We start from the raw sequence: 22,380 nt of genomic DNA on the forward strand, positions 1-22,380 counted from the left end.
CAATGGTCACTGCGTTGTGGAAGGAAATTTTTGTAAATAATATTATTAATAAACTTCAGAAGTAGGCTATGCTATGCATTTTGCTAGGATCTGGAGAGGAGAAAGTTTTCAAGTCTGAGAATTCAGTAATTTATATGCTACAGGGATCTGAAGGGAGGTTAAATTTAGAGTAAGTGAGTTTAAGGCGAGAAAGAACCACCAGATCCTCTAGTCGGACCTCCTGTATATCACAGGCCACCAACACCATCCAGCACCCATACACTAAACCCAGCTACCAAAATTAGACCAAAGTATTACAGCCCACAAAAGACTAGACTATTATGTGCCATAGGCAGAGATTTTAAGGGGCTGAGGTGTACCAGAAATTGAGGCCCCTGCAGTGGGAGGAAAAAGAGTAAGTGAGAAACACCCAGATAATCCTGGCAAGTGACCTGCACTCACACACTGCAGAGGACCATAAAAACCCCCAAGGTCACTGCCAATCTGACCTTGGGGAATATTCCATCTCGACCGCATACAGGGTGATCAGTTAGACCCTAAGCATGTGACCAAGAACCAGCCAGCCAAGCACCTGAGCAAGAGAATGCTTGGTGCCACCTCAGATAGCTTAAATAGCTTTCACCTTAAATAGCTTTTCACCCTCCCTCCACCACTACGTATTTACAGGCCCCCTCTCAGCCTGGCTAAAGAAGCCAAGCTCTTCCAATCGCCTCTTGTAAGACAGGTCCTCATGAAAACATTTTCTTAAAAAGTCCATAACAATAGGTGTCGCTACCTGAGCCACCCACAATACTTGATATACACATACCACCAACATAAGAAGTTTTAAAAAGTTACAGAACCTATCATCAGCATTTCTAAGGCTGCATAGTTGAAGGTAGCCAAGAGGTTGAAAAAGAGCGTGAGCTTTCACTGGGAAGACGTGGTTGGAGACTTTGTTGAGAGCTGTTTAAATGGAGTGCAGGGGGCAAAAGCTGCTTGGGAGAGACAACATGGGCCACAGGATAGGGCACTGGACTGGGAGTCAGGAGACCTGTGTTCTATTTGCTCTGCCACTGAGTTGCTGGGTGAGCCTGGGCAAGTCACTTCCCCTCTCTGTACCTCCATGTCCTCTCCCATCCCTCGTTTTGTCTATGTAGCTTGTACGTGCCTCTTGGCAGGGACTGTGCCTTCCACTAGGCACTACTGTATAATAAATATTAAGCAACACTGTATCTATAGAACAACTAGCAGAGGCAAACCCCAACGAGATCTGGGACAACAGGTAATTTTTGAAAAGAAATATTTAGAAGTAGGGTCCTTTTTGCCTTTATTCTTCCTAACTGAAAGTCTGTGTCTCAAAACATGCTGGCAACTGAAATCTTCACAGGCACTCATCGGGAGCACTCTTTCCAAAGCAGCTACCATCTCCCACTATACGCAATGGGGCTGAAGTCACAGGCCATCATTTCCCTACTTGTGCAAGAGAAAGATTAGACTGCCCACTGAATCTAGAGTGAAGCTATGCTGCCCTCAGAGAAGATAGAAGCCCCTATGTTGCCAGGAGGCATAGATAAACATGGATGGCAATGGAATATAAACACAGGGGGAGGTGTGTCTTTTTATTATTATTCAATTTCATTTTTTTAAGACCACCATGATAATTTAATGATTAATATCATTAATTGTCCATAATTGGAAAGTAATGAGGTCTGTATTGTGACTAAACTTGAACATTTTTACAAGAGATGGAGGGAAAAAATGTTTTCTGTAGATAGTTGCTACCAGAGATCACCACGCTTGGTTTTTTGCTCAGCAATTGTGACTGGTTCACCCCATCCCTTGATTTAAAGTTTGAGCTAACTCCTGCACATCCAATGCTGAAGTTTGGTTAGCAACTGACCTAGCCACCTGTTCTTTCTTACCATGGATTTTGGGGGCCAGTTTGTGATCTCATTTACACAGATTAGTAAACAGTGGAGTTACTCTGAATTTATTGTGTAAATGAGATCAGATAGCCCCACGATTCTATCCACAAATTGGAACTGAAAAACTAAATCTGTTTTAGTTCACACCTTTCATTATTTTGGTGCAAATCTTTGTGTGGGTGCTCTTATTCTAGATTAAGAGGGTCCACATAGAGATTTGCACTGAAATAACAAAAACTGTAAATTAAAATCAATTCAGCTATTTTGGTTCTAGTTAACATACAGAGCACTAGGCTTTGGAGGCTAGAATGCTCCTGAGGATTGCTATAAAAACAGCTATACTAAGTAGCCAAAATCTTCTTACAGAAGAGCATAACAGAGGCAACATCAACTAGATAAGCAAACAACCTGTCATCATCACCACCATTTTGTGTATTACCGTAGCACCTAGGAGCCCCAGTCACAGACCAGGACCCCACTCTGCCAGGTGCTGTATAACACAGAACAAAAAGGACAGTCCCTGCCCCAAGGACCTGACAATCTAAATATAAGACAAGACATACCAGACGGATGCAGACTGATGGTGGAATACAAGGACACAATGAGACGATCTTGGTCAGCGTGATGGGCAGTCTCTGCAGTGTCTTTCCCACCCTCTGAAGACAGTAATAACAGAGCCTCACAGTCGGGTTGATTGTCCCAACATGAGACAGCGAAGAAACTCCTATTACTCCAGTTCTAAGCCATTAACATGTCACCCCCATTAGGGCTGGGGCAGCATACAACTGCCCGCTTCTGAGACTGTGATCATCCTTTGTCTCAACATTCAGTTGCTTTATTCCCAGCAAAAGAAAAGAACAGAAAACTCAGAAAAAAAAATCCCCCCTAACTGCAGGGAAGGTGGACAGGCAATCAGGAATCCACCATCATCCATTGCTCCTATAAACAAGGAATTATATGTCCTTGTACTCTCCAGAGTTGTATGAGACACCAGTTTGGTTGCAGTAAAACTCCAGGGAAGTCTCTCTAAAACTTCCCAAGGAAAAGAAGAAAACTTCTTGTACATATCTGCAATAAATAGCAACAACAATCCAGCCTAACAGGCACAGAATGCAATGATGATAAGAACATCTTTTTAGTTTTTGTTGGTTTTTACACAGACAGGGGTAAACTATTATTCAGACAAGACACAAAACTAGCAACCCAGGGTAAAAATCTAGTGCATAGGACAGCTGTGTCACTCACAGCCTAGAAACAGGTGCAGAAACATGGAGACGCCAAACTCATATTTATGCCATTGCTACTGAGCTAAGCAATGCTGCTTTGCAAAGAGTATGAAGAGAACTGCCTTGTCCCTACACACCAGGCCTGGGACCAATGTGGCCTGAACACTCTCTAACGGGTTCAGGACACCTAAAATATAACAGTGAGAGAGATCCAGTCACAGTCACCTGTATCACACAGACTGGAGATTTACCACCTGGAACCAGTCAGGCAAGGGCAGCTGCAGCTCCGTGGGAATTGACCACCACCGGACCAAGGGGTTTTGTTGGGGGAGAACAGCCTGAGGTTTCAGATGGGGCTCTACAGAAGGTGCTTGAACCCTCCTGGATAAACTGGCCTCCCCCATTCTCAAACTGGCTACACCCACTTTCGGCGCTGTGTCATCCAGCTTCAGGCCACTAGTAGAGGAGGGGGCAAGAGGAACCACTGTAACCCCCACTGGAAGAATTTTCCACCCTTCAGGTGCTGGCAGATCAGGCTTCAATAGCAGAATTAATAGGGTCTATCGTTCTTTTGTAGGGGGTTGTTTAATTTGACCTGTTATATTGGTTTCAAATGAAAATTGTTGAGTGGATATTCTAAGGCTTTTCATCCACTCCCAATGAAAACCAAGGGACCCTTAACATCTAACTTGTGGCGAAATTTCGCAGGGAATGCCCTGGAGCTAGAGACGTATCTTTCGCTTTGCCATGTTCAGGTTTAGTTAAATTATAAACAGTTTAAAAAAAATATCACCATTTCCCTTCTATTGTTTGTGTTCCTCAGAAAATTGTTGGCAGCCTGCACCCAACCATTCTACAGCTGGGCCTATGCTAATGCCAGAGCAGCAGCATCACCTCCCATCACCACCCACTGCACTAGGAACTATGGGAGATGCTGGAGCAAAGAGCAGAGAAGGGAAAAAGAGCCAGGCCAGGCTCTTTGCGACATCTTCCCTGCCCCAGACCCAGCACGTGGCCCCAGTAGCCATCACACCCTCCAGGGTAGCAGCATTCTCCTGCTGCCAGCTATTGTAGTCAAGTCATGTCAATCAAGGTGCAGAAGTCTGTGCTGAAGATTCAAACTTTGCTCAGGAAGTTCTTTTTACAGTTGCATGTAATATAATTTGTTTTTACCTTTTTCCTTCTTTAAAAAAAAAGAATTGGAAAACAGGTTGCAAAGCTGGGCAGCTGAAAGTTAGCTCTGCAACCATAATTCTGCCCCTTTGAGCATAAGTATTATCATCTTTAATTACACATTCACATATTATTCCTCGTTCAGTGCACAGGATGGATCCACAAGGGGACAGAGTTTAGGTTGCAGTGTGTCACAGAGTTAGAGGGGGAGGGGCAATCCAGACCAGTGCGGGGTTGTGTCACCACCTATCCTGTAAGCCTGAGAGCCTCACAATGCTTTGCTGCTGTAGTGCCCAAGCTGGAAGGCTCACAACCAGCCTGCCAGCACGTAGGTCACACCCTGAGTGTCTGTGTGCTTAGACAGATCTGGTTCAGCAGCCTGTCTACAGCCCCAGTCTGGCTTCCACCAGCCTTGGTTACTACTTGCAGGGTGACCTGAACACATTCCCAGTTCCAAGTTTTCCCAAAACCATGTGCTTTGTAATGTCCAGCTCTCCCTTGGAGAGTTCAGAGATACGATAAGGTTTGTTTGTTCCTCTAAAGACAAAACCCACCATCTTGCCATATTAACTGGAGTTAACATTCATTTCAATTCAAACACAGCACTGGTGGTTTAGATCAGTGGTTTTCAACCTGTGGTCCACAGACCCCTGGTGGTCTGCAGACTAAGATTTCCAAAGGGGTCCACACTGCCATTTGAAATTTTGTAGGGGTCCACAAATGAAAAAAGGTTGAAAATCACTGGTTTAGATTAATAGTAAAACAAATATATTTACAAAAGAAGATAGGATTTTAAGTGAGTTCAAGTAAAAGAGAAAAAGATAGAAATAGATACAAGCCAATTAAACTGAAAACACACAACTAAAAGTCTAATGCTTAATCTAACAAGGTACAGGCTTTGTTCAAGATGGTTTCTCACCTATATTAAGTTTCCAGAGACTGGCTCTCTCTCTGGCCCAATGAATATTCAAGTATTTTATACAAAGTCAAACAGCTTCAGTAGGAAAAACTGAGACAGACCCATTCCAGAATAGCCAATTGCCATCAAAAATGGTGCCAACCTCCCCTTGGCTGAAGGACCAATCTTTCTCAGCTTGCAAGAGCTCTGTTCCCTTGTGTCTGTCTAAAGATGGATGCCCAAGATGGCTCCTGTCTTTGCTTATATCTTCCAAAGTTCAGTGATTTTGTTTCAAGAGGCAGGATGACCTCATATTGTTCTTTTCTTCCTGTGGATTTCCCTTCCCCCTGTATGTAAATGAGACTTCTATTGTTTTGATTCTACCATGCTTAATTTACCTAGGAGACAGGAAAATAGCTACCTTCCCTCCTGTCTAGGAGGGAACCTGTTCCTCCCTCTTTGGCCACAGACTTTAAAACATAATATCATTAAGTATACACATTTCCTCATATAGTGTTCCCCATGCATTTCACAATGATATTAATCACCAGGGTGTCATTTGCTTTCAGAAAAACCCCTCACTCTATACACTTTTCTAATATAGTAATATTGTATACAATCACTTGATTCAATTGCTTATCACTTGAGGTTCAGCCCGATTGTTTGGATACCATAGTAAACCTTTGCAATATATTATTTGAAAAGTAAAAACCAGACCAAGCTTCTCTCTCCTGGTAGATGTAGATGCCATGCCACTTGTTAGCAAGAGGTTTTTCTCCACTCTCTTATTAGCTAGATGGGTCTGTTTACGTGATATGCGTTTCCATTCTCATTGTCTTTCAAAGTACTCTGAGCTGTCTAGTGCAGACCTGTTTACCAACACCACTGACACACCTGATTTAAACACACTTTGGTCATAAGTGTAGCATATATCTATAATGCTTAATATCCACCGTGTACATACCTCACACAAGAATTTTAATGCTCAGTGAATTACAGATTTTCAGACGATAGTTCACAAGGTATATTTTGTACAAAAAGATTATTACAATAGTGTGTAGGGTGGGGTACAGGGGTATTTAGTGTCACACCTCCCCTCTTACAAAGCAGTAGGAGAGTTAACCACTGGCTGACCTGGAGCAGCAAGTTAGAACCCACTGTTCTCCAACTCCTCAATATGTTTAATTATGTCTGAAGTGACCATCCTAAACCCAGATTAAGGGGCATCGTTCCATCACCTTTAACATCCATACTTCTGCCAGCGGTTGCTTCACATCATCTGGGTCACCCAAGCCCTAAAGAGTTCTGTCACTCTCAAGGTGTTTACTCAGCTCTCTTACCATTTAGTCTGCCCTGCTCTCAGTGGAGTTCTGGCCCACAGCTTTTCCAGCTGTGCCACAGTCTTCATTGCATCCAGCAGTTTCTGGATGACAGCACTATCCAGCTATGCCTTAGTTTCCCCCTGTTGCCTTGATGGTCCTCTTTACTGCTTACATGTACATACAGACCTTCATTATCTTTGCCTGACAATCAGGCTGATCAGAGAATCAAATACAGATTCCTTTGCCTAGTACAGACCTGTTTACCAACTCCCCCAGCATGCCTGGTTTAAACACTTCAGTCATAATTCTAGCATCTATCCTGAACTCGTAATATGCCGTGTACATACATCACACAAGAATATTAATGATCAGTGAATTGTTAGTTTTCAAATGATACAGCACAGTGCATACTTTGTACAAAGATTATTATAATAGTGTGTAGGGTGTGCAAAGAGAGGCGCTTCGTGTCACAGATGGACGAGCATAAAACTGGCATTTTCTAACTTTTGAGTACTTGACTTTGCAACCCAAATAATGTTTTAAACAGTTTTTTGTAAGTATTTAACTAAGAATCATGCAGTCACTATCTAAAGCAGTAGTTTTCAACCTGTGGTCCACAGACCCCCGAGGGTCCACAGACTATATTTAAAGGGTCTGTGAAAGATTGTTGTTACCATAGAAGAGTGGTTTTCAACCTGGAGTCCGCAGACTATATCTAAGATTTCCAAAGGGTTCCGTACCTCCCTTTGAAATTGTTTAGGGGTAGGCAAATAAAAAAAGGTTGAAAACCACTGAACTAAAGCCTGAAGCCTGCTTACTCTTTGAGCTGAAGTCACTGCCATCAGCAGTCAAGCTTTCCATGTTGGGAACTTGAGCTTACAGACATCAACAGGCAAAAAACAAGGTTTCTTCAGCTTTGCAAAGTCCACATCAATATTCAAGCTGTAGAAATTTTTTTCCTAACTTTCCAAAAGAACCGAAAAGCACCAGTGAAAAACACCAAACCAATCACAAAGGTTTTATGAAACAACTCACAGAATACATACTACATGATTCACCTTGTAAAGTATATTTACTCCTCAAACACAAAGAGGCTCACACTATCCAACGGAAAAGCATAGCATTTTGTAAGCAAAACACAAGAACAGTGTGATGGGGGGTGCGAGGGGGCACTCACCTCCTGAGCCGTTCAACTAACATAACTGTCAGGATGAGTAAATCAGAAAGCCCCCACCTAAGACAAATGGAGCTTGTGAACCCACCCAGGAAGATTGGACTGAGTGTGTGTGGGGGGTTGGGGGGGCAGGTTGCTGAGACTGGGGCGGGGGAGAGAAAGAGAGAGTGTGTGTGTGATGAGAGAGATCACATAGAAAAGAGGGAGGCAGAGGCAAAAGCAAGGAAGTCAGGCAATAGCTTGTGAGTATCTGTCTGTTGGCTAAACAGGCTTGGAGCTACAAGCTAAGAAACTGCTCCTTTTGTTCTTGATTCCTCCTCCATTAGGAGAAGCAGAACTTTGAACATTCCTTATAAATAAACAAGATTGCTGCAAAGAGAATACCAGACTCCATCATCAATTTCTATTTCATCTGGAAAATCCCCAGGCCCTCAACTTCGACTAGCACTATCTTACCCATACAGACAGACAGATGTAGAGCCAGATCTTCAGCCCCTTGCCTGCCAGCTTTGTAACAAGGGACCAAATTCCTGACATTTCAGATTGTGACAAAAGGGGGGCTAGCACATTGAAGGGGTTCTTCCTAGAGACTGTCCCAAGCTGGGGGCATAACACCGATCCTATGGAGCCATGACACAGATCACCACACTTTTTTATACAGTGATTTATTATTTATGTAATCTAATGCTTCAGACCATTCCTAAGAATTTGGAGGCCACGTTTATTGGTATGGTCCAGCTACGTTACACTACTCCGGTGACATAAAGCAGGCTGTAAACCCATCTTACCCATCCAGTCAAGTTGACTTTATGGTTACTTTGAGTGGCACAAAGCAGACAGAGTATCAGTTAATCTGGCCCTAGCATTTTATTCTCATATTGTGCTTCCAGGGTGGGAACAAGGAAAGATGATATATACAATTCTATTTAGATCATGTATAAACAAACCAAGTGAAATAAAAGGTCAACATACCGATGAGCCAATGGCCTGCAGATCAACTGGATCTTTAAGTGTAGGAGCAATTCTAGACATATGGCAATCAAAGTTTGGTGTAGGATCCAGAGCAACTTTCTTTTTACCCATTGGAGGCTGAATTTTTTTTACCTTTCCAAAGAGAACCTGCTCAAATAAAGCAAAAGATTTCAACAAGGATGTGCCAAAATCAATCTATTATCATTTAAGTAAACATACACTACCCACTTCCAGAGGAAAGCAGGAAAATTAGGAACGCAACAAAAGGGAATGGCTTCCAAGAAATAACAACTATCTAAGGAAATATAAGTATTAAAAAAATAAAACAGTTTTTAAGGCTTCTATTGTCAGATACCTAGAAATGGTACTACCTGCATACCTATTCTTATTTTAAATTATTGCCATAACTTCTTCTGTTTACACACTTTGTGGAATGTACAAAATACAAGGGATATATCACTAACAGTGCATCAGTTTCCAAATAACATAGCTGAAATAAGAGGCAAATGACTCATGAGCACCACAAAGCTATTAGCTTGAAATAGTATTCACCGGGGTAAAATCTTCAAAAGTGCTTATGTGACCTAGGAACCCAAGTCTTGTTTTCAGAAGCATCTTAGGCACTTAGGAGCCTAACTCCCACTAAAAGTCAATGAGGCTCCTCAGTAACTTTTGAAAATAGGATTTAGGCTCTGTGACTGAATGCTGAGAGCCAGCAGCTGACCCAGCACTCTGGTCACTAGACACCAACTAGTTCCCCCCAGAGAAGCCCTAACTGAGGAGCAGAAGACTATAATCAGACTGTGGGCTGATGAGCTAAGGAGAAAATTATCTAATCAGATGAGAAGGTAGTTAAAAAGCATAAGAAGGAAGCACAAGGGGAGGAGAGAAGACTAGCAAATCCCCGGGGAAGCCAGGTCTCTGGCTGGTGAGACTGCTTCCTCTTCAAGCAGAAAGAGCCGAAGGCAGAAGGATGCCACAGGCAGACACGCTGCATGGGACTGTGACGCCGACTGAGGGCGGAAGGACACTGCAGGCAGACATGCTGCACAGCAACGGTGACGGTGGCAAACGGACGCTGCAGGCGGAAGTGCTGCACAGCGACTGGATTGGTGTCAGGAGGACACGGCAGGTAACAGTGTAGCATGGAGACTACGACGGTGGCAGAAGAATGCTGCAGGCAGACATGCTGCACGGGGATCATGATGGCAGCTGAGGGCAGAAGGATGCTGCAGGTGACAGTGCTACACGGGGTCTGTAGGAAGGATGCTGCAGGCAGAAGGACACCATAGATAGAACGGTTGCCTTGGGACTCTGATGGTGGCAAAAGGATGCGGAACGTGGCAGTTCTTCATGGGGATCATGACAGTAGCGGGACACGGTCGTTAGAAGTGCTTCACGGGGATCGTGACAATAGTGGGACATGGTAGTTAGAAGTGCTTCACGGGTACTGTGACAGTGGTAACAAATAAACACTCACTCAGGTGTTGACAATCAAGAGGCGTCCAAGGCTGTGTGTGAGGACCCCAAGGTGGGAGAGGAGCCTGCCCTGTTACAGACGCCTAGAGCACTTGTGCACTTTTGAAAATGTTCCCCCTAACTCATTACATGGCACCTACCTTGAAAACCAGGATGTTTTCTGCACTGATCAATCTATTTGCATAATTCAAAGCAACATCAACATGTCTGAATAAATAAACTCCAAGGAGGGGATTTCCTAATTCCTTCATCGCAGACTCGCTGGTATGTATTCCACTCTGGTAAATTTTTGAGGCCTCATCCCAAGGCAGCACTAAAAAGCAAAAATGTTCCTCAAGTTCTCTGCCTTGCCTCCCTTCTTCACGCATCTTGGCCCTAGCAATGAAATAAAAAGAGGTTACACACTCTGACAGCTAACACAGCCAGCAGGCTGCAAAGACGTGCATAGACAATACAAGTAAATATTATAACTATCCCAGGGTCCTACTGGCACTGCTTTGCTTCCCCTTGTGGGAGGCTTGGCTCTGAACAGTTCAGCTCACAGCCAAGAGCAGGGGACATAGAGTTCTCCCCCAAGGAGTTCAGTCACAAATTTAATTAACGCATTTTTTTTAAATGAGCGTCATCAGCATGGACGCATGTCCTCTGGAATAGTAGCCGAAGCATGAAGGCGCATACGAATGTTTAGCATATCTGGCATGTAAATACCTTGCAATGCCGGCTACAAACGTGCCATGCAAACGCCTGTTCTCTCTTTCAGGTGACATTGTAAATAAGAAGCAGGCAGCAGTATCTCCCATCAGTGTAAACAAACTTGTTTGTCTTAGCAATTGGCTGAACAAGAAATAGGTCTGAGTGGACTTATAGGCTCTAAAGTTTTACATTGTTTTGGTTTTGAGTGTAGTTATGTAACAAAAAGAAATCTACATTTGTAAGTTACACTTTCACGATAAAGAGATTGCACTACAGTATTTGTATGAGGTGAATTGAAAAATACTATTTCTTTTGTTTATCATTTTTACAGTGCAAATATTTGTAATAAAAAATAATAATATAAAGTGAGCACTGTGCACTTTGTATTCTGTGATGTAATAGAAATCAACATATTTGAAAATGTGGAAAAACATCCAAAATATGTAATACATTTCAGCTGGTATTCTGTTGTTTACCAGTGTGATTAATCAACAGCCCTAGTTTGTAGGACATTTAGCCAATGCTAAGAACCAGCAGGTGGGACATGCAGCAGGTTCCATTCACTGCCAGAGGCAGAAAAAGGGAACCGAGAGAGGGTAACAGGTGTTCTGCCCTTCAATGTTCCCTCTAATTTTTGACAGGCCACGTGCGCAAAAAATTTCTTCTGTGCAAATTGCTGTGCTTCTGTGCAAATTGCTGTGTGTGCGGTGTTTCACAGTGTGCGTGCGCACACGCGCACAGCTTAGAGGGAGCAGTGCTGCCCTTTATGTCCTTGTGCAGGAGCATGAAGTTGCATAAGGCACGCGTGCAGCCTCGACGGAGACATCCAGTCTGAAAAACTCCAGCCTCGCGCAGGAGGTGAACGTGCAGCTCATGGCATCCACAATGGCCCATGTTTGAAGAACCACCGACCAGAATTGCTAAAGGGCCTGGTCTTTTCCAGATAAAAGCAGTGCACCTTTTTTACATCTAGGGTACAGAAGCAAGTTGCCCCGGGGAGGGAATGGGATCTGGAAAACAACATGGGCAGAGAAATGCATAGGTAGAAATCTGAAAGCACCTTAGGCATGAAGCCTGGATGTGGCCTCATGGTGACTTTGTCCTTGTGGAGCCACTGTAAGGTGCAGTGTAAGGCGCATCCAAGCTCTGAGCTCACTCTCCCTCCTAGCAGATGTAACGGTTGCCAGGAAGGATATTTTTGATCAATAACCACTCAAGAAAGGCTTCCGCAACAGGCTTATAACGAGTGCCCATCACTTTTGTCAGTGCAAGATTAAAGTCCATTAAAACATGGGCTCCTTAATGGGGGTAGGGGTAAGAGACAAACACATTTACCAAACCCTTAAGGAACCTGAAGACTGTAGGGTGAGACAAAATGGGTTTGTCCTTAATTGAACCATGAGACTGCCTCTGGATCTGCATCACTTACTGTGGGGAAGAATCGAATCGACGGAGCTGCCGGGTTCGTTGTTGAAGGAATCAAAGGTACCCAGAAGCAGATCGAAGAAGTCGGTACAGGCACAGAGTCAAGCAGCTGAAAGCGTGCAGTGAAGCAGGTCTCGCCCAGACATACAAGGCACTGGAATTGGGTGCTGATGTCTGGTATATATAAGCAGTGGGCAGGAGGCACATCTCCAAAGCCTTTACGGGCTTGGGACCAGACATGGTCCAGGTGGGGGGCCAATGGCTCCTGGTAGAAGAGCAAGCTAGGCACAATACATTCTATGCTATGCCACACAAACTAACTGCAGTAACTCCTTGTTTAACGGTGTAGTTCTGTTCCTGAAAAATGCGACTTTAAGCGGAACGATGTTAAGCGAATCCAATTTCCCCATAAGAATTAATGTAAATAGGGGGGCTTAGGGAAACTGTTTTTGCCAGACAAAAGACTATATTTTATACACATACACAGTATAAGTTTTAAACAAACAATTTAATACTGCACACAGCAATGATGATTGTGAAGGTTGGCTGAGGTGGTGAGGTCAGAGGGTGGGATATTTCCCAGGGAATGCCTTACTGCTAAACGATGAACTAGCACGCGACTGAGCCCTCAAGGGTTAACACATTGTTAATGGAGCCTCACACTCTACAAGGCAGCAGGAACGGAGGGAGGGGAGACAGCATGGCAGAGAGAGACAGACACACGCACCCCGTGTGTGAGAGAGAGAGACGCGCATTGTCCCTTTAAGTACGCTGACCCCACTCTAAGTACACTGCCTTTTTACGTAGATCAGCAAGTTGAGACAGCAGCTGCTGCCAGCAAGCTCGCTCCGTCCTGAGCTCTGTCGTGCCCTCACCCCAGCTCTATGGAAATGGGGTAAAGTAGCAGGGGGCAGGAGCGGGGAAGAGGGGGACACCCTGACATTAGCACCCATCTTTTCCCGCCCCTTGCACAGCAAGCAGGAGGCTCCCGGGAGCAGCTCCAAGGCAGAGGGCAGGAGCAGCACAGGGCAGCGGGGGGAGGGACAGCTGAACTGCCCGCAATTGATAGCCTGTTGGGCGGCTGCCCCACAGGGAACTTAGGGGAGTGGGGAGCTGACAGGCGGGCTGCCAATCCACCCTGGTTCCAAGCCCCCACCAGCTGGCTCCATCGGGCTGCTCTTCCTGCAAGCAGTGGACAAAGCAGGCGGCTGCCAAACGACGTTAGAAGGGAGCATGGCGCAACTTTAAACGAGCCTGTTCTCTAATTGATCAGCGACGTAACAACAAAACAACAGTAACCGGGACGACTTTAAGTGAGGAGTTCCTGTACAGGAAAGCTATGATGACGATAAGCTAGACGAAGGCAAGAGGTAGCTGAGGCAGGAAGGCAAGTTCTGCCCCCTGCAGCACTGGCCCAGGTGGTGCTCAGGCAGATGTAGGGTGCAAGCCCTTAGAGTAGGACAATGACGTCCCTCTCATGTGAGAGCCTCACACACTCCCCAACACATGCAGGTTTTCAAAGGTCCAGGGAGCCAGGCAGAGAGACCTGCGAAGAACCACCAACTAGTACCCCAAACAAGCACAACTGTGAGCACGGGGGAAGGAGCCTGATAAAGGGGCACATGCAGAAGGGCAGCAGAGTGTCAGAGTCCCAGTTGCAGTCCATGGTGTGTGGCACTGGGCATTTGCAGTAATGGTAAGGCACGCGCTTGGGGGTGGAGGAGGAGAAGGCACACACTGGTAGGTGGTCTAACTTTTCATTTCCTTGCTTTTATGGGTTTGCATCAGTTACGTTGTGTGTGTAATAAACAGCTTCACAAAGCTTTTTGTTTGTTAATATAATAAACTTTTCATCATCAGAATGGTGCCTTCCTAATGCTTCTTACTTGTAAACACCCACCCACGATAGCGGATCTAGAAGTGTTTAGCACGTACGTGTGTGAGATAGCAGTGCTGAAATGTATGAGCATCTTAAACCAAAGAAATGTCTCACCCCCTTCCAACTTGTGTTAATAAACAGTAAAATCCAAGATAATCACAGATGTATTTTGTTGACAATTAGGCTGTGTTGAAAAGCAGTTTTCCATCCCCAGTGACTCCCTATGAGACCTGACCTCCCTCAGAGCTGGTCTCATCCTCACCTCCAGCCAGTGAACAGAAGCGTCACATGCAGATAGGCCAATTTACCTGATCAAGTAGCAGGAAAAAACTGGAAACTTCTGCTCAGTTATGCGTATGTACTTTGCCCTATCATAGATTATGTTTTCTAGATTTAATTCTATTTAAATGCTTTTAAATGTTTGGCATGAAACTACAAAAACCAAAGACATTATTAATTAATCATCACATAGCATAACTTGCCTATGCTTTTCAAAGATTAAGGAGATGGGCTGCAGCTGAGGAAAAACTCTCACAGCCAGTTACGGCTCCCTGAATCTTGACCTGGCTCAGGTTAATGAAGCCTGGGGTCTGCTCTTATTTGCAACAGTTGATGGATGGTGCCCAAGGGACTGTCTGCAGACTGTCGCACAATCTCTCCATTCCTTTATACCAACATGCTCCCTTTGCCTGGAGGTGCCAGGAAGATTACAGTTCTAGGTCTGCCAGCAACACCCGTAGGAATCACCAGGATCAGGAGACAAGGCCAGACTCTGCATAGGGAATGTAGCAGGACAGAGAACCTCGCTCATGGTCTCCTGAAGACCTTGTAAATAAAGAACATGTAGGTAGATAAAGAAAGGAGGCAGGAAAAGCTGGGATGAGATTTAAAACAAATAAAGTAATGGGAGTCGTATTACGCAGCAACAAATGACCCATAAGGACACTTTGTAAAGTGAGCCCCACGGTAGCGCTAGCATCCCTGACTTGCCATTGGAGGAAGCTGGTCTCACAATGGAAAAGAATGATGAATGAATATTAAGAGCAAAGGGATAAGTCATGAAAAGTCACCATGGTGAATTCACTGCCATTCATTTCGCAATAACCTACCTCTTTGAAGCAAATTTTTTTTCCAGATCTTCATTGTGTACCAGTTTTATCTCACCAAACTGCCACGACAACTGCAGGTCACATCCTGTGTTGAGACAAGACTGGCTCAGAGTATGATTGATGCTTCTATACTCCCTCTGATTAGTGTAGCAGGGTGTTAAAGAAACTAGAAACACAACAAAGGAAATAGTGAATATATGACGCATTTTCCAACACCCTTTGCAGACTGACATAAGTAGATGTCATTGACAGCAAATTCACTAAGGCCTGATCTACACTATGAAATTAGGTCAGTATAACTATGTCGCTCAGAGGTGTGAAAAATCCACATCCCTGACCAATGCAATTAAACGAACCTAACCACCGGTGTAGACAGCACTAGGTTGACGGCAGAATTCGCCTGTCGACCTAGCTTCTGCCTCTCAGCGAGATGGATTACCCCTCCCCTTGGCATAGGTAGTGTCTGCACAGAAGCACGACAGCTGTAGTGGTTTATGTGTAGACAAGCTCTAAGTCTGTTAAATTAATTATGGCAAACATTAACCAAAGGTGTGCAGCATGGCACAGTGGATACGTTAAAATAGTGTGCTTTTGCTGTCTGTTCTGAGACCATTTGTCATGCTAATTACTTTGCCCAAGGGTCTTGGCTTAGCTGCTGAGAAAGTTCTGTCTTGTATGTCTCACGTAATGGTACAGTTCATTGTTCTTAAGGAAGGTTTCTGTTGTAAGAGATGGTGCTCATAGAGAGGAAAGAGAATCTCCCAGATAGCTAGGATCAATCCCATGGAAGGTTTAGAATATCAACATTAAATGTATGGTCCATATTCTATGTTCAACAGGAAGCCAGCACAGAGAGCAGAGAAGTGGGCTGACACATCCATGGTGTCCTAGGTAGGCAGGGATCTGCATTCTGTACTAACAGGACCATGTTCAGGGTTGGCAGCTCCACTCTTAGGTGCAGTGAGTTGCAATAATCAGGCCTGGAGGTCCTGTGGCCAAGTCCACAGCTGCTAGGAAGGGGAGCAGCCCCTGGCCAATCTCCCAGAAAGAGGGTGATTTCAAAGGTATGGTAATTTGGGCACTCAGTAGGAGCGAGGATCTACCATGCCGAGCAACTGCAGGTCTGACCCTTCTGAAGGGTGAAGCTGTGGGCCAGAGAAAGGGTCTGGGTGCCAAACGTTTGATACCCTGGTACAGGAGAGTTCAATACCGGTTTGAGGAATTACAGAATAGGAAAATCAGCTGGAAGGTACAAGTGAGGAGACTCTTGAGTAAATATATAAGCAAAGAACATACACAAAGTTTTCCTTTACACGACAGACTAGGGAGCCTTGGGGACTTGTTATTCCCACTTCTCCTTTCACCTTGAGTCTTCGGCTTTCTCCCTTCTTCCTGACTACTGGGAGAGAGTAGGAATCCTCTCTCTTCCTCTCCCACAGCTCCTCCAAACTCTCCATTCGGCACCCACAGAGCCGAATCTGCTTGCTCCCCACTCCCCATGCTGCTTAATAGAGTGAGTGAGGAGTGCACCTTGGATTAGAGCTCCACTAGATTGAGCTAAATTCAGGAAAAGGTAGAGGACAACTGAATAATGCACAATGTGACAAACTGAACTATATGACTGGCAGACCAGGAAGAGCCTGACAGGAGGCAACACACAGTTCACTCACCATAGCCATCTTGAAATGTGTTAACTGCCATAACTAGCTAAAATTAAACCTTTCTACACAATACAAACAAACAACACAATACCAAATACACAAAGCCCCCACAAGAAATGGTTCTACACTCCTGGTCCAATGCCAGGCAGAGAAAATAACTGAGGGGGATGCGGTCACACCTTCTTCCATGGTCCATGACCCTGTGGGAACATTTCAGGCCAAAGGTTCTAAGTCACCACTTTGTGGCACCTGACTCCAACAGAAAACATCTCCTCTATTTCAGAAACTGACAAACTCTCTCTCTTTAACTCCATGTATTGTCATGACATTTGGGAAGGGTTTTCGGGATGCGTTAGCAAAACTGGACAAAACTAAAAAAATATATTTTAAATTCAAGATATTCGTTATAGTCAATAACCATAAATTCATAGAAGAGTAGGATTGGAAGAGACCTCAGGAGGTCATCTAGTCCAACCCCCTGCTCACAGTAGGACCAAGCCCAACTAAATCATCCCAGCCAGGGCTTTGTCAAGCCTGACCTTAAAAACCTCTAAGGATGGAGATTCCACCACCTCCCTAGGGAACCCATTCCAGTGCTTCACTACCTGCCTAGTGAAATAGTGTTTCCTAATATCCAAGCTAGACCTCCCCCACTGCAACTTGAGATCATTGCTCCTTGTTCTGTCATTTGTCACAACTGAGAACAGCCGAGCTCCATCCTCTTTGGAACCCCCTTTCAGGTAGTTGAAGGCTGCTATCAAATCCCCCCTCACTCTTCTCTTCTGCAGGCTAAACAATCCCAGCTCCCTCAGCCTCTCCTCATAAGTCATGTGTTCCAGCCCCGTAATCATTTTTGTTGCCCTCCGCTGGACTCTCTCCAATTTGACCACATCCTTTCTGTAGTGGGGGGCCCAAAACTGGATGTAATATTCCAGATGTGACCTCACCAATGCCGAATAGAGGGGAATAATCTTCCCTTGATCTGCTGGCAATGCTCCTGCTAATGAAGCCCAATATGCCGTTAGCTTTCTTGGCAACAAGGACATACTGCTGACTCATATCCAGCTTCTCATCCACAGTAATCCCCAGGTCCTTTTCTGCAGAACTGCCGCTTAGCCAGTCGGTCCCCAGCCTGTAGCAGTGCATGGGATTCTTGCGTCCTAAGTACAGGACTCTGCACTTGTCCTTATTGAACCTCATCAGATTTCTTTTGGCCCAATCCTCCAATTTGTCTAGGTCACTCTGGACCCAATCCCTTCCCTCCAGTGTATCTACCTCTCCCCCCAGTTTAGTGTCACCTGCAAACTTGCTGAGGGTGCAACCCACCCCATCATCCAGATCATTAATGAAGATGATGAACAAAACTGCCCCAGGACAGACCTCTGGGATACTCCGCTTGATACTGGCTACCAACTAGACATCAAGTCGTTGACCACTGCGCGTTGAGCCCGACGATCTAGCCAGCTTTTTATCCACCTTATAGTCCATTCATCCAATCCATACATTTTTAAATGGCAGCCAAGAATACTGTGGGAGACCGTATCAAAAGCCTTGCTAAACTCAAGATATAACACATCCACCACTTTCCGCATATCCACAGAGCCAGATATCTCATCATAGAAGGCAATCAGGTTGGTCAGACATGACTTGCCCTTGGTGAATCCACGTTGACTGTTCCTGATCACCTTCCTCTCCTCCAAGTGCTTCAAAATGCATTCCTTGAGTACCTGCTCCATGATTTTTCTGGGGACTGAGATGAGGCTGACTGGCCTGTAGTTCCCCAGATTCTCTTCTTCCCTTTTTTAAAGACAGGCACTATATTTGCCTTTTTCCAATCATTGGGGACCTCCCCCGATTGCCACAAGTTTTCAAACATAATGGCTTATTGCTCTGCAATCACATCAGCCAACTCCCTCAGCACCCTCGGATGCATTGCATCTGATCCCATGGACTTGTGCATGTCCAGCTTCTCTAAATAGTCCTTAACCTGTTCTTTCACCACTGAGGGCCGCTCACCTCCTCCCCATGCTGTGCTTCCCAGTGCAGCAGTCTGGGAGCTGACCTTGTCTGTGAAGACAGAGGCAAAAAAAGCATTGAGTACATTAGCTTTTTCCACATCATCTGTCACTAGGTTGCCTCCCCCATTCAGTAAGGGTCCCACACTTTCCCTGACCTTCTTGTTGCTAACATACCTGAAGAAACCCTTCTTGTTACCCTTCACATCTCTTGCTAGCTGCAACTCTTGTTACCCTTCACATCCCTTGCTAGCTGCAACTCCAATTGTGTTTTGGCCTTCCTGATTACACCCTTGCATGTTCGAGCAATAATTTTATATTCCTCCCTAGTCATCTGTCCAAGTTTCCACTTCTTATAAGCTTCCTTTTTGCGTTTAAGCTCACCGAAGATTTCACTGTTAAGCCAAGCTGGTCACCTGCCATATTTGCTATTCTTTCTGCATATCAGGATGATTTGTTCCTGTGCCCTCAATAAGGCTTCTTTAAAATACAGCCAGCTCTCCTGGACTCCTTTCCCCCTCATATTAGCCTCTCAGGCGATCCTGCCCATCAATTCCCTGAGGGAGTCAAAGTTTGTTTTTCTGAAGTCCTGGGTCTGTATTCTGCTGCTCTCCTTTCTTCCTTTTGTCAGGATGCTGAACTCAACCATCTCATGGTCACTGCTGCCCAGGTTGCCACCCACTTCTACTTCCCCCATCAATTCTTCCCTGTTTGTGAGCAGCAGGTCAAGAGGAGCACGGCCCATAGTTGGTTCCTCCAGCACTTGCACCAGGAAATTGTCCCCAACACTCTCTGTATTGCCCAGCAGATGTCAGGGTGATTGAAGTAACAAGCAGGTTTTTCTGAGCTTTAATCAGCTCGGTTCACAACATCTGGTAGGTGCTAAATATGAAACAAGTCTGTTGATTTCAAGGCTTTGAGGTGTTACCATTTACTGATGGATCTTTGGAATAACACACATCACTTACACACAGTTATGCACAATTTTCACTTGATAAAAATGCTCAGTTTTGATTTTTGTTACCAGTTTACCGTACCTTTATCAGCAGTCCTCCTTATTTTAGGGATGGTAAATTTTTTCAAAGGATTTGTTTCTACACCAACAGCTGTCACGCATGGTGGCTTCTCATTTGATCTTATTTGTTTCTGCACTTTAATTCTATTAGTTTCTGCCATTTCCATCTTGTCGCCAGCCTAAAACAGTAATGAAAGCCGTAAGTAACCACCTAAGAAACAGTCCATTGGTATTTCTGTTTTTCTGCTCAACTCTATCTATGTTGTCATCTCATCCTCCCAGCTGTACTGTGTGCTCAGCGAGGCATCAAACTGTACCTACTTAGCAGCCAACTAGGGTATCACTTTCTATCCAGAAGTCCCTAACTTTACTAAGTTCCTCCGACGCTATATCCTTATGCTTTCTGGGAAATAGAGGACCAAGAACTGTACAAGTTTAATTAATCTCCATGTCACTAGTCCCAGCCCCATTTGTCTGTCCTGTCATCCTGTTGCATCCTGTCTGTCATGTTGTAAATTATAACATCTCTGGGGCAACAACTCTCTTCCTTCCTGCGTGTTTGTCCAGCACCTAGCACAATGAGATCCTGATCCGCTAAGGGAGTACCTAGGCACGATCACACTACAATTAATATGTTATTAATAGCCAACTTATAGCCAACCTCCTCCTCTAAGAAAATTCTGAAAACCATTCTATTTAGAAACATTTCTGCTAGTGTATCATACAGCACTTTATTTCCACATTTTTAAAGTATGATTACATACACTGTACAAAGGATCTTTGTCACTTAGCATTTTACATGTCTCCACAGCTGGTGATGTAAGAATTCCCTATGAGATTATTCCCCCAAAAGGAGTTGTCTTTATGTTATCACACATCTTTGTTTCTCTCTTGCTGGAAAAACTTTTAAACAGAAGTTTACATGTCCAGGTGATTGTTCTTCTGTAATGTCTAAGAGTTTTGCTCGTGCAGACTTAATGAGCTAGCTCATCACCAGAAAGTCTTTGAAGAAACAAAACAAAACACATATGCTCCTTGAAGGAGTACATTCAAACAAGAAAGGAAGGGACAGTGTTACGAAAGATTTAAGACATCTTTATCCGAAAGATTTATTTGCTGATCTTATAATTTGAGGTTAGTAGTTGTATCTCTACCTTTTCCCTCATCATATAAATTTGCATTTTGGCCTTTTGGAGACCAGTATTTTTGGTGTCAGCCACTTTGAATTTTTTAAGAAGTTTTTATTTAAGTTTATCTTTATTGGGTGCACTAGAAAGAACTGAATAAATATAGCTTTCACACCTTTTAATTTTTAGAGGGAAAATGTCCATTTTACCCATTTATTGTACAAAGTCTGAATAAACAGAAGATTAAAGGAGATGTGTTAAAATGCATTTTTAGAGAAAAATAATTTTAACAATACATTTCTAAATAAAGTTACTACATTTGCAAAAATCTTAGTAATGACAAAATACAGTGTTAATACATACGTGATAGCAGACATTTTTAGAGAAAAATATTTCATATGCAGTTAGTCCATTTTAAATAAAGCCTTAAGGTCAAAGGAGAAGCATTTAATGCATATATAGAATCATTCATTTTTATAAAAAATATTATTTCAGGCATTTACTGTATTTTTAAAGTCATTACATAGTTTACAAAATCTTAGTAACAGCAGAATAAAGAAGTGTTAACATATATAACAGCAGGTTAGACAAACACCTGTCAGGAATAGTCTAGATAATACTTAGTCCTGTTGGGGCTGGAGGTCTCTATTTCTCCTGACTGACCCTCCTTAGCTTGTTCTCAGTCAGGGCAGTTCCTGAACCCTCACCTCCAAATAAGTCTGTCAACCCTACAATTTTATGGCTTGCAGTCAGCTTTAGTCTCCTGGCTATTTTCTTGGTGGCAGCCTGATGCAGGACCATCACCCCTTTGCTAGCCCAAGTTTTTCTGCCTCCCCTTCTGTATATTCTTCCCTTTATAGCAGGCCTTGTTTTCTCTAGTGGTTGCAGCTGTGAGTGCAGGCTTCCATGATTGGCAGCACTGACAGCTGCGTGGGGGTGTGATCAAGCTACTTGCTTATAAACAGGAAAGGCTCTTCTCCCCCAGCTGTCTGTGTTCTGTATGGGGTTGTAGACCCCATTATATATTCTTCCCTACAAGGCTGAGATAGGGCCTTGGCTGGTACAGGTTACTTACCTAGACAGAAAATCAGAGTTAAGAAGAAAAGGAGGACTTGTGGCACCTTAGAGACTAACCAATTTATTTGAGCATGAGCTTTTGTGAGCTACAGCTCACTTCATCGGATGCATGCCGTGGAAACTGTAGCAGACTTTATATATACACAGAGAATATGAAAAAATACCTCCTCCCACCCCACTGTCCAGCTGGTAATAGCTTATCTAAAGTGATCATCAGGTGGGCCATTT

At 44.1% G+C, this 22,380-nt stretch overlaps 1 protein-coding gene across 1 annotated transcript in view; it reads right to left on the reverse strand.

Moving 5' to 3' along the window:
• Positions 1-20,115, reverse strand: part of TEX15 (testis expressed 15, meiosis and synapsis associated) — a 59,481-nt gene extending 39,366 nt beyond the window's left edge. Inside the window, exons 1-4 of the mRNA XM_073340315.2 lie at positions 19,971-20,115; positions 15,258-15,423; positions 10,292-10,526; positions 8,673-8,819 (exon numbers count right to left, since the gene is read on the reverse strand). Coding sequence (XP_073196416.2) covers positions 8,673-8,819; positions 10,292-10,526; positions 15,258-15,423; positions 19,971-20,115 — 693 coding nt within the window. The remainder of the gene's footprint in view (positions 1-8,672; positions 8,820-10,291; positions 10,527-15,257; positions 15,424-19,970) is intronic.
• Between the last annotated feature and the right edge of the window lie 2,265 nt (positions 20,116-22,380).

Source organism: Lepidochelys kempii, chromosome 4 (assembly GCF_965140285.1).
Source record: "Lepidochelys kempii isolate rLepKem1 chromosome 4, rLepKem1.hap1, whole genome shotgun sequence".
NCBI classification, from domain to species: Eukaryota; Metazoa; Chordata; order Testudines; family Cheloniidae; genus Lepidochelys; species Lepidochelys kempii.